Genomic DNA, 11,995 nt, shown 5'->3' with positions numbered 1-11,995 from the left:
GTCTGTAGGTGAGAGTAAAGGTGAGACGTGTTTATCTGTGGGTGTGTCTGTGCTCTGGCGGGGCGTTGTGAGCCAAAGGTGGACCAGTTACCAGAAGTCAACATGTGTGAATTTCAAACAGGCAATATTCTCACTCATGGAAGAATATAATTTTCAACACATTAAGAGCTTTCTCTTTTATAGTAATAATCATTCTTTAGAAAGCAAAAAGGACCATGACATGATGCTAGAGGTAAAGAATTCAGCTGTGAATGCAGGAGATACAGAAGACTCAGGTTCAATCCCTGGGTTGGGAAGATCCCCTGGAGAAGGGAACGGCAAGCCACTCCAGTATTCTGGCCTGGAGAATCTCATGAACAGAGGTGCCTGGTGGGCTGGTTGCAAAGAGTTGAACGAAACTGAGCGACTGAATACACACATACACACACACACACACACTGAGCAACTACTACATGTTAAGCACCAAATTAGGTATATTTATCTCACATAATCTTCACAACTAACCCAAGCAGGTACAAATTAAACCAAGTTCATAGACCAGGAATCTGAATTACAAAACATGGGTAGAAAAGCAGCAGAGCCAAAGAATCAATGCTTTTGAACTGTGGTGTTGGAGAAGACTCTTGAGAGTCCCTTATACTGCAAGGAGATCCAATCAGTCCATTCTAAAGGAGATCAATCCTGGATGTTCATTGGAGGGACTGATGCTAAAGCTGAAACTGCAATACTTTGGCCACCTCATGCGACGAGTTGACTCACTGGAAAAGACTCTGATGCTGGGAAAGGTTGGGAGCGGGAGGAGAAGGGGACGACCAAGAATGAGATGGCTGGATGACATCACCGACTCTGTGGACATGAGTTTGGGTGTACTCCGGGAGTTGGTGATGGACAGGGAGGCCTGGCGTGCTGTGATTCATGGGGTCGCGGAGAGTTGGACACGACTGAGCGACTGAACTGAACTGAACTGAACTGTTCTGACTTCAGAGTCTGTAGCTTCATTCTCCAAAGTCTCAACTAAAATGTGAGAAAATTTCCCCAAGAAAATAATGTTGAGTGAGTACATAATTAGACTTCACTCGTTTTTTAGTGATATGGACTTTAACCTTTTTATTCAGAAAGCTTAATTCCATATCTTCTTTTTATGTAAGAGAATTACGGGTGTTTGCTTAAGGCTCAAGCCCATTAACTGAAGGCCATTAACTGGGCTTTGGTTTAATTGCAAACTGGAACCAATGAGGGAAGAGCATTCCTTCTTCTCTGGGCTCCATGATGTATCTCTTGATTCTCCTTCCCCATATTTCTCAGTCCTGTGTGTGTGTGCTCAGTCACTTCGGTCATGTCTCTCTGCGGCCCCATGGACTGTAGCCCACCAGGCTCCTCTGTCCATGGGATTCTCCAGGCAAGAATACTCGAGTGCATTGCCATGCCCTTCTTCAGGGAATCTTCTCAACCCAGGGATTGAACCCTCTGGCGTCTCCTGCATTGCAGATTCTTTATCCACTGAGTCACCTGGGAAGCCCTCTCTCAGTCCCCACCAGGGACCAAATCCTCTTTCCAGCCCATGTCCTTCATGATGACACTCCTGTCTGTTCAGTCTTCATATCACTCTATAACTGCCTCTGTAGGCAGTTTCATCCACACCCTGGCTTTTATCATTCTTTGAACTGTCTCCAACACACATCTTCGCAGTTCTTGAGAAATAATTTACCTAGATAGCTTACTGGGCTCTGCAATGAACAATTCCAAAACCTAACTCATTCCTTATCTACCCCTCCCTTGAACATTCCATTTTATTTCCCTCCTGTATCCTCGGTCTTGGCACCACCACCCACCCAGCTGCTGGGGTGAGAAATCTGAGTCCTTTTGGACATCCCCCAGCCACATGCAATAAACCTAGAGGTCTTCCCCCCTTCAGTCCCGCTCAGGTACATCCTCCTTTCTCCATTCCCTCTGCCATTTCCTTAGTCATGGCTCACCACCTGGACCCAGGACCACTGGCAGCAGCTGGTTTCTGGCCTCCAACAAAGTCTCCTCCAGTGCATATCGCAAACCTCTAGTTGGTAACAGTCAACACTCCCTTAAGTAAACTATATGATGTCCATCCCCATGTTATATATATAATAAAAATCCTAATCTAGTTCCTTTGTGCTTACAGGATAATAGCATAATATCTTTTCCCATCTTACACTCCAATATTAAATTTCATGTACTAGACTACTCAAATTTCTAAAGATATGCTATGTAAGCCCTCTGTAGCTTGGTAAATATGTGTCTCTACTTCAACTGCCTTTATGAATTTTAATTACTGGTTTTTAAAGAAACTAGGTTTTCAGGGATCCTTGTTTTTCGGGAAGGTTTCCTTTGTACCATGTGCTCATTTCTATCCTTGCTTTATTGTCATCACATTGCTTGGATTTGTTCATAAGTGTGTTTCCTTTTCCTGTCAGATCCTTGAGGTCAGCACAACACCCACCAGACAGTAAATGCCCAATAACTGTATAACTTCTTAAATATTTAGATTACTCGAAAAAGTCATTATGATGTCTCAAACGTTTAAATTTCAAAGCCCACAATCCAAGAGAATCTCATCCAGATCAAACTCTAGAGAAAGCAGTTCTATAAGATCCTTGGGAGTCACCTCCATGACCACATAGCTGCCGGGTGTTCAGTACAACAGCCTAACAACCAAATGCAACAAGTGAAGCTTGGATAGGACCCTGGACTAAAAAATACAGTTATAGAAGACATTAAAATTAGAGGAAATGGAAATTGGTCATATGTTAGGTGATAATATTGAATTAATGTTAATTTTCTTAGGACTGATAATAGTGTAACAGTTGGCTAGAATATCCTTACTCTTAGGCATAAATAGCTTTACCTTATAACTTAGTTTCAGAGTTCATTTTAAAAAAGCACATTATACAGAAAGAGCAAATGTGGAAAAATGTCAACTGATAAAAAGTGTGAGTGTTTTTTGTACTAGGTTTTCAACTTCTCTGCATATTTGAAAAATTTTCAAAATAAAACATTTGGGGAAAATGCTGAGAACACTATCAAAAATAAAATCAATAAATCTTTTGAAATGTACGTTTCAATATTGCTGTTGGCCTTTTCCCCTCCCAAACCCACTGCATGGTACCTTCCACCGCCTTGTTCATCTTGTAAAGCCACTGCATTTCAATCAGACTTGTGTTTTAAAGTTGAAAGGCACAGTCCCCCCTCCCAAACACGACAATTTGCTCCCCTAATTGGCCAACCATCACAAGGCTGTTCATTTTTATTTGCCTCCAATACTTTGGCCACCTCATGTGACGAGTTGACTCACTGGAAAAGACTCTGATGCTGGGAAAGGTTGGGGGCAGGAGGAGAAGGGGACAACAGAGAATGAGATGGCTGGATGGCATCACCAACTCAATGGACATGAGTCTGAGTGAACTCCGGGAGTTAGTGATGGACAGGGAGGCCTGGTGTGATGTGATTCATGGGGTTGCAGAGAGTCGGACACGACTGAGCGACTGAACTGAACTGAACTGAACTGAATAGTGCCACAATGCTCTTTAGAAGCTTAAGCAAATAAAATTGTACTCCATAATTGGTACATGTAATTCCTTGAGATCAACAATCAGAGATTTTTATCTGGGAAATTTTGAGGTGATAAGGAAGTAGCAGAAGTTGCAAAAGTAGTCTTGCTTTAATCCTTTCAGAATTGCCAAGTCTCTAGTAAGATCTAGCTAATTTTTATTGCCCTGAAGGTGGTTAGAATTTAGCCCTTCTCTTAAATTTCTATTATGTTCAGATGGAAATTAATAAAAAGGGACTTATGATTTTTATAAGAGCCAACGAATCTGGGTATATACCCAAGAGAAATGAAAATGTGTGGCTATACAAAAACTTGCACATGGCTGTTCACAGCAGCATTCTTTATAACAGCTAAAAGGTAGGAACAACCCACATGTCTGTTGGCTGATGGATAAGCAAAATGTGGCATATTCACATAATGGAATATTAGCCATAAGAAGGAACAAAGCACTGATTCATGCTACAACACAGATGGATCCTGAAAACATTATGCTGTTAAGAGTTAAGCACCAAGGTCTATTAAGGTGTGATTCTATTTATCTGAAGTGCAGAGAATAGGCAAATCCATAGGGACAAAGATTAGTGTTTGCCTGAGGTTGGGGACAGAGGGACCAGAAGTAGGTTCTCTTGGGGTGATGAAGGTGTTCTGGAATTAGGTGTTGGAAATGTAAAACTTCATGAATTTACTAAAAATCCATTAAATTGTGAACTTTAAATACTATACTCTGTGAATTATATCTCAATTTTTTTTTAAAGTTTATGAAAAGCTGTATTCTATCTGGTCTCCTTTTCAGGAACAGTCAAGGGGGAGCGGAGCGTCAAGGGTCATGCTGGATTTGATTGCATCTTTGATCTCCCTGGACCACTGGCCAGAGTGAAGAGAATCCCCAAACGTGTGGGGTGCTCTCCATCCTCCCCTCCCCACATGAGCACCACTGTTAGCCTTGGCATCTGGAGGGCCAGTCTCACCTACGCTGCATTCCCACCATCGCCAGAATCCCAGTACTTCCTCCAAGACGAATCCCAAAGTCTCATACTCCATCTCGTCTTCACTTTCCTCATTGTACTTGCCATCTTTCACTCCTCTCCCTCCAAAACTTGGTTTTGTTCATTGATTTATCTTGGCTGCATGAGAACAGTGTGCGGCTAACAGCAGATAGTCAACAGATCTCTGGTGAATGAATGAATTTGGAAAAATTACACAGAAATTTGCACTGGGTGTTATTTTAAAAAGATGAAGCTCCATGAAGGTACCTAGTGGCCTCGTGGTTAGGATTCAGAGCTTTCACTGGAGGCCCAGGATCAATCCCTAGTGGGAGAATGATCCCACATGACGTGTGGCATGACCAAAATACAAAAAAATAAGTAAAAAAAAAAAGAAGATTTTTAAAAAATTAAAAATAAATAAAATTTAAAAGTGAATCTCCATGCTTCAAAATGTGTTTATCTCCCATAAAAAATCTTTCCCCTCCATTTAAATATGTACCTGATCTTTATGAAATCTCACACAAATGGTATTTTATTATAGACAAGTGAATTTAATAAATCTTTATAGGAAAACATTTAGGCATCATAAACAGAAAATTTTCAATACACAAAACAACATAGAATCTTATTTTGGGACTGTGGGTTATGCTGTGCTACCTTTATAATTCCTTATCCAGAGTCCAAAAACGTAGGCAGGCCCTAAAAATGTAGCAGAAGCATTTCCGCACACTGGTATCCATAATCTAGTTTGTGCAGAAGTGTTTCCACTAGATTCATAGAGTACTCTTTGGAAGAAAAAGGCGAGGACTGTTCACCTGGTTGCCCTTCGGACCTTCTGCAACTCTTCAATAGGCTTCCATTCTTGGTTGATTGTTATAAGCTTTAAAAAAAATAAACAAAATGTTTTGTTAGGATCTGTCCATCCTCAGGTCCCCTTTTCAGATCTGTACACAGTTCCCTCTGGAAAAAGTATCACCATAACATTTGTAGCCAAAGAATCACCTCTTCCCATCTCTAATTAAAACAGTAACATGTACTGGTTCTGTCCCTCTAAACAAAGTCTTTGGGTTCCTGAGTGTTACAGGATTAGACAGAAAGGTCATATACATTTACCCCGCTTTCACTTAACAGGTTCTAGATTGTTTTATTTCCTATGATTTTATGTGAACTACAAGCTCAAAAAGTGTATCTGTTCTGTGTGAGTGGCTATATAATGTTCCTAGCACAGAGCTAGGCACTTAAAATTTCCTCACTGTATTTACTCAACAAAGGTACAAATGATTCAAGTTACACGATAAGGGGGAAGACAGAGAGCTGAGGACAAGTCTTGACTTCCAAAGAACTCACATTCAGAGATTCTCATTTATTCGCACAAGTTTTCTATTCCCCCAGGAACAGGGACATGTAGGTAGATTTAAAGATCCTAAACGGCCTTCTCTAAGTCAAGCTGTGTCATTTGAATGCTTTGTTTAAACACAAACACACACACACACACGTAACTTTCTGGAGACAGTTTAAGTCGTGTTCATTCCAACAGACTACATGTTTACTTCCAAAATATTTAAAATGTAAAAAAATCTTTTCAATAGTCTTAAAAATCTACTCATTTGGATGAGTGGATATTAGCCAATTTTGCTTACAGAGAATGCCACTGCTGTTTTTAGGAGTTCCTGTTATTTATCACAATAGACCTTATATTAACTTTTGATAAACAGTGGATAAAATGAGATTATGCATAAACAGACTCATAGATTTCAAAAAAAAAATTACGGTTACCAAGGGGGAAAGGGGCGGGGATGAGAAGGGCTAAATCAGAAGTCTGGGACTGACATATATACACTTCTATATATAAAATAGATAAGCAACAAGGACCTATGTATAGCACAGGAAATTCTACTCCGTATTTTGTAATAACCTATATGGGAAAAGAACTGGAAAAGAATGGATATACGTATGTATGTGTATATATGTACATATATAACTGTATTACTTTGCTGTACACCTGAAACTATTGTAACAGAACACTGGAAATCAACTATGCTCCAACATAAAATAAAAATTAAGTTAAAAAGGAGATGATGTATCACAGTAATGATAAAAGTTAATTATCTGAGTGCTTACTATGGGCCAGACACTGTGCTACAGGGCTTTATCTTCTTGAAGTCTCTAATCTCTAAGGCAGGGCCTTATTACTGTGTCCATTTTATAGATTCTGAGAACTTCAGAGAGACCAAGTTGTCTAAAATCACCTGTGAATAATGGAGTAAGGATGTGAACTAGATCTCCACAATCCTACAGCACTCTCTTTTAACACTACACTAAATGGCACCCTAAACATGAAAGGTATTACATCTGTTTTGCAGACAAAGGTGCTAAGGTTTGGGCTAAGTATAAATCATATTTTAATGTAGCAGTACCTTTTTAGGTACAGTAGGATCCACAGTTTCCCAAGGTTCTGGATTTCTTTTTCGATCAAGGCTAAAAGAAAAAGAAAGCTGATTAAACATTAAAGTAAGTGCCTTTAAACCAACTCTGATATCGGGTTTATACTACTCTAGGGACAGACTCAGAGTGCATACTTAGGCATTCATCACTAACTGAAATTGATGGAACAGTTCTTTAAAAAGCTTCACAGTTTGGCTCACACATTAAGGATCAATTCCTCTGCAGGGTACAAGGTCTGTAGTGCCTTTATGGGGCTAGACTGAAAAATGTTTTCATAAGCTGAGAGCAATGAGCGCGGAAGTGCCAGGCTAAGAGCAAGCAGATAAACTCTTGCCCCAGTTTCTGGGAGGGGCAGAAGGGCTCAGCTTGAACCCTGTAGGTGGTGAACTGCCAGAACCTCCCATCACCGCCTATGGAGCCCTGCATGGGCCAAGATGAGTTTCAAGTTTTTCTGTTCCTTATATTCCAGGATACATGGTATTTTACCTTATATCCAGAGCTGAAATTAGGTTTATTGTAGACAACTGAATCAGTCAACTTTACCACAGTAGGAAAGACCTTTCTAGTAAACTGACATTTTAAAATGTCATTAAAATGATGATTTAAGATTGATGATATATATCCCAAAAGACTATCCAAGAATTTTACATTTCAAAATGTATGTTTAAAAAAAAAAACTTTATTTTGCTGCAGGAGAAGAGGAGGATGAAAGGTTGAAATGGATGAAAGGATATTTAGATACAAGAAACAAACTTATTCCATCAATATCATCATTTAATAGCCTTCTGAAACCTGGATGCTTTCTGGCCCTGTACTCCCAATTCACAATTCGACATTCTTACTCTCTGGGAAAAACCAGGAAACTGATACATGCATTTCATAAACTGAAGGTCAGCCTAACACTACTAAAAACGTTTCTATAAATGATGAATGCTTACTTACATCACATCGGTTTTTCGAAGGGAATACATAGCAAATGACGAAGCTCCAGTCGCTGCCACGGTCATGAAAAACACCAAAGGAATAAGCTAACAGAGAATAAAATATTCCGATGTTTCAATGCGAAACACTTGAAATATAACAGAATAGCTCTATATCATTTTGTATTTTCTCCAAATCGGCACCATTTGTTCATCTTTGACCCAGAGGGAGGATAAGGGGAGGAGGGAGGTGGGAGGCGGATTGGGGAGGGGGAAATCGGGGCGGATTCATGTCAATGTATGGCAAAACCAACCAGTATAATATTGTAAAATAATTAGCCTCCAATAATAAAAAAATAAATAAAAATAAGTTAAAAAATAAAAGTTAATCTTTTTAGTCAAAATTTTCAATTGCTTTAAAAACTTACTTCCTTCTTTTTCATCAGGAGTTGGAAAAAGCCCATGATGGTTTAAGAGTACAATCCAAATCTATAGGGGGGGGAAAATCCAAGATATTGATCAAAACTCAGCTACTAGGACTCAACCTGGTGGGCGCCAAACCGGCTAACGTATCGCAAAGCCAGCCTCGAGCCAGATGGTCAGCGCCTTCATCCGAGGGAGGCTCACCTGGGGGATCCGGCGGGACCTCACGAGCGGACGATGCTAACGCCCAGAACCGAAGCCTGGCCTCAACCCCCGCGCCTTATATACCAACCCCGCCCGCTCCGGAAGGCCGGCCGGAGCGTTCTGGTCACGCGGGACCCGCGGGGGCCGTGCGGGGCTTGACTCGCTTTCCCTGCCGGGTGCCCGGCAACCGGGCGCCCCCTGCGGGACTCCGTGTCCTCAGTCGCCGCGCAGCCGGACGCGAGCGCCCCCTGCCGCCCGCCACGGTTCTCAACCTCCGCTCGGAGCGACCCGAGGCTGAGCGTTAGCGCCCCTGCAACTGAGAACCGGGAGGGCTCGGATAGTCAAAGCTGGTGAAAAGCAGCCCCTCTAAAAGGAGATCCCGCAAAGGAGCCGCAGAAACGGGGGTCCCATGGGAGGCTCCTTGGTGCAGGCAAGTAAATTAGAATTAATCCAAGTCACATTAAAAGCTCCAAAAATGGGATGTGGCACACATATAAACTGTAAAGTTCTTTTAGAATAATTCCTCTTTGTCTTGATTTTTTACCATTAAAAAAAAATCAGGATGTGAGGGAGAAGAAATAAAAAGAATCAACTGGAGAGATTTCCAAAAGAAGATTTCTTAGACGCCCCTGAAGGCTGGCTTTGTCTTGTCCGGTTTTAGCTCATCCCTAAGACTCGATGGACATGAGTTTGAGTGAACTCCGGGAGTTGGTGATGGACAGGGATGCCTGGCATGCTGTGATTCATGGGGTCGCAGAGAGTCGGACACGACTGAGCGACTGAACTGAACTGAACTGAAGGGACTTTGAAAAATCTTACCAAAGGTGAGGATATTTATTTGAATATAAACAAACCAACTGTAAAAAGAAATTTTAGGGGCAATTAGAGAAACTTAAATACAGACCAGAGATGAAATATTAAAGGAGTATTGTTGTGTTTACTCAGGTGTGATAATGGTATTATGGGCTTTTTTTTAAACACATTTTTAAAGAGATTAAGAAATATGATGTATGGGATTTACTGTAAAATACTTCAGTTAAAAGACAAATGAAGCAAATTTAGCAAAATACTAATTATTTAATCTAGGTGATATGTGGGAGTTTGTTATATTACTAAATGTTTGAAAATGTTCAGATTAAAATGTTTTTAAAATGTATAAATTGTATATAGTGTTAAAAAATAAAATTCAACGGAGTCAATTTTAAGACCTAATTGACTTTATTCAATAGTTGATGAACTAGAAAGATGTTCCAAGGGGTAGTACAAACAGAAAGCTTTTATAAAGACAGAAAGGTGGGGCAAGAAGGTATTAGCTGTAACCCAGACTTGCAGGGGCATGAAACCACAGCTACTTGGTTCCCACTCTAGGAATTTAACTTAGATTTTAGTCAGCCTAGCTTAGGCTTAGTAAGAAAAATAAAATATTTTTTCATTATTATAGAACATTTTCATTATTCTTTCATGCCCATCCTTCAGTGGCTGCCTGTTGCCAGGGTTAGCAAATATGGAGGTGCTAAATTTCATACGGTCTGTTGTTGCTGAGTTTCACAGTGGTGCCCGACTCTGCAACTCCATGGACTACAGCAGGCCAGACTTCCCTACTCTTCACCATCTCCAGGAGGTTGCTCAAACTCATGTCTACTGAGTCAATGAAGCCATCCAACTATCTCATCCTCTTTTGCCCCCTTCTCCTCTGCCCTCAATCTTTCCCAGCACCAAGGTCTTTTCTAATGAGTTGGCTCTCTGCATCAGGTGGCCACAAGATTGGAGTTTCAGCATCAGTCCTTCCAATGAATATTCAGGATTGAATTCTTTTAGGATTGACTGGTTTGATCTCCTTGCAGTCCAAGGGACTCTCAAGTGTCTTCTCCAGCACCACAATTCAAAAGCATCAGTTCTTTGGAGCTCAGCCTTCTTTATGGTCCAACTCTCACATCCGTACATATTGTTTAATGCTGTAATGTGGCTCAGAAAGGAGTTTAATGTAATGCCGTTCAAGAAACAGAGAAAAACAATAGAATAGGAAAGACTAGAGATCTCTCCAAGAAAATTAGATACCAGGGGAACATTTCATGCAAAGATGGGTACAATAAAGGACAAAAATGGTATGGACCTAACAGAAACAGAAGATATTAAGAAGAGGTGGCAAGAATACACAGAACTATACAAAAAAGATCTTCATGACCCAGATAATCACCATGGTGTGATCACTAACCTAGAGCCAGACATCCTGGAATGCGAAGTGAGCCTTGGGAAGTATCACTAAAAACAAAGCTAGTGGAGGTGATGGAATTCCAGTTGAACTCTATTTCAAGTCCTAAAAGATGATGCTGTGAAAGTGCTGCACACAATATGCCAGCAAATTTGGAAACTCAGCAGTGGCCACAGGACTGGAAAAGGTCAGTTTTCATTCTAATCCCAAAGAAAGGCAATGCCAAAGAATGCTCAAACTACCGCACAATTGCATTCATCTCACATACTAGCAAAGTAATGCTCAAAATTCTCCAAGCCAGGCTTCAACAGTCCATGAACCGTGAACTTCCAGATGTTCAAGCTGGTTTTAGAAAAGGCAGAGGAACCAGAGATCCAATTGCCAACATGCCGTTGGATCACTGAAAAAGCAAGAGAGTTCCATAAAAACATCTATTTCTGGTTTATTGACTATGCCAAAGACTTTGATTGTGTGGACCACAACAAACTCTGGAAAATTCTTAGATGGGAATCCCAGACCACCTGACCTGCCTCCTGAGAAATCTGTATGCAGGTCAGGAATCAACAGTCAGAACTGGACATGGAAAAACAGACTGGTTCCAAATAGGGAAAGGAGTATGTCAAGGCTGTATATTGTCACCCTGCTTATTTAACTTATATGCAGAGTACATCATGAGAAACGCTGGGCTGGAGGAAGCACAAGCTGGAATCAAGATTGCTGGGAGAAATATCAATATCCTCAGATATGCAGATGATACCACCCTTAAGGCAGAAAGTGAAGAACTAAGGAGCCTCTTGATGAAAGTGAAAGAAGAGAGTGAAAAAGTTGGCTTAAAGCTCAACATTCAGAAAACTAAGATCATGGCATCTGGTCCCATCACTTCATGGCAAATAGATGGGGAAATGGTGGAAACAGTGACAGACTTCATTTTGGGGGGCTCCAAAATCAATGCAGATGGTGAATGCAGCCATGAAATTAAAAGATGCTTTCTCCTTGGAGAAATGCTTCCCTGGTGGCTCAGAGGTTAAAGCGTCTGCCTGCAATGTGGGAGACCTGGTTTCAATCCCTGGGTTGGGAAGATCCCCTGGAGAAGGAAATGGCAACCCACTCCAATATTCTTGCCTGGAGAATCCCATGGACGGAGGAGCCTGGTGGGCTACAGTCCACGGGGTCGCAAAGAGTCGGACATGACTGAGCGACTTAACTTTCACTTTCTTTCTTTCAC

At 41.0% G+C, this 11,995-nt stretch overlaps 1 protein-coding gene across 1 annotated transcript; it reads right to left on the bottom strand.

Moving 5' to 3' along the window:
- Positions 1-5,087: 5,087 nt before the first annotated feature.
- COXFA4L3 (cytochrome c oxidase associated subunit FA4L3) lies at positions 5,088-8,665 on the bottom strand. Its single transcript, XM_055436409.2, has 5 exons — positions 8,559-8,665; positions 8,360-8,420; positions 7,954-8,039; positions 6,984-7,044; positions 5,088-5,446 (listed from the first exon to the last, which is right to left on the bottom strand). The coding sequence occupies exons 2-5, from the start codon at positions 8,393-8,395 to the stop codon at positions 5,378-5,380; spliced, it is 252 nt and encodes an 83-aa protein (XP_055292384.1). The 5' UTR covers positions 8,396-8,420; positions 8,559-8,665; the 3' UTR covers positions 5,088-5,377.
- Positions 8,666-11,995: the final 3,330 nt, after the last annotated feature.

The sequence above is a fragment of the Moschus berezovskii genome, chromosome 9 (assembly GCF_049115385.1).
Source record: "Moschus berezovskii isolate FMDL1 chromosome 9, NW_MosBer_1.0, whole genome shotgun sequence".
Taxonomy (NCBI): Eukaryota; Metazoa; Chordata; class Mammalia; order Artiodactyla; family Moschidae; genus Moschus; species Moschus berezovskii.
The sequence above is the reverse complement of the archived record's forward strand: the minus strand, read 5'-3'. Positions and strand labels throughout refer to the sequence as shown.

Bases quoted from the DNA above. Each gene is read 5' to 3' on its own strand.
- COXFA4L3 (XM_055436409.2), bottom strand. From the start codon at position 8,395: ATGGGCTTTTTCCAACTCCTGATGAAAAAGAAGGAA. The intron at 8,040-8,359 runs GTAAGTTTTTAA...ATTCTCTGTTAG, and splicing joins TCCTGATGAAAAAGAAGGAA to CTTATTCCTTTGGTGTTTTT. The intron at 7,045-7,953 runs GTAAGTAAGCAT...TTTTTCTTTTAG, and splicing joins CTTCGAAAAACCGATGTGAT to CCTTGATCGAAAAAGAAATC.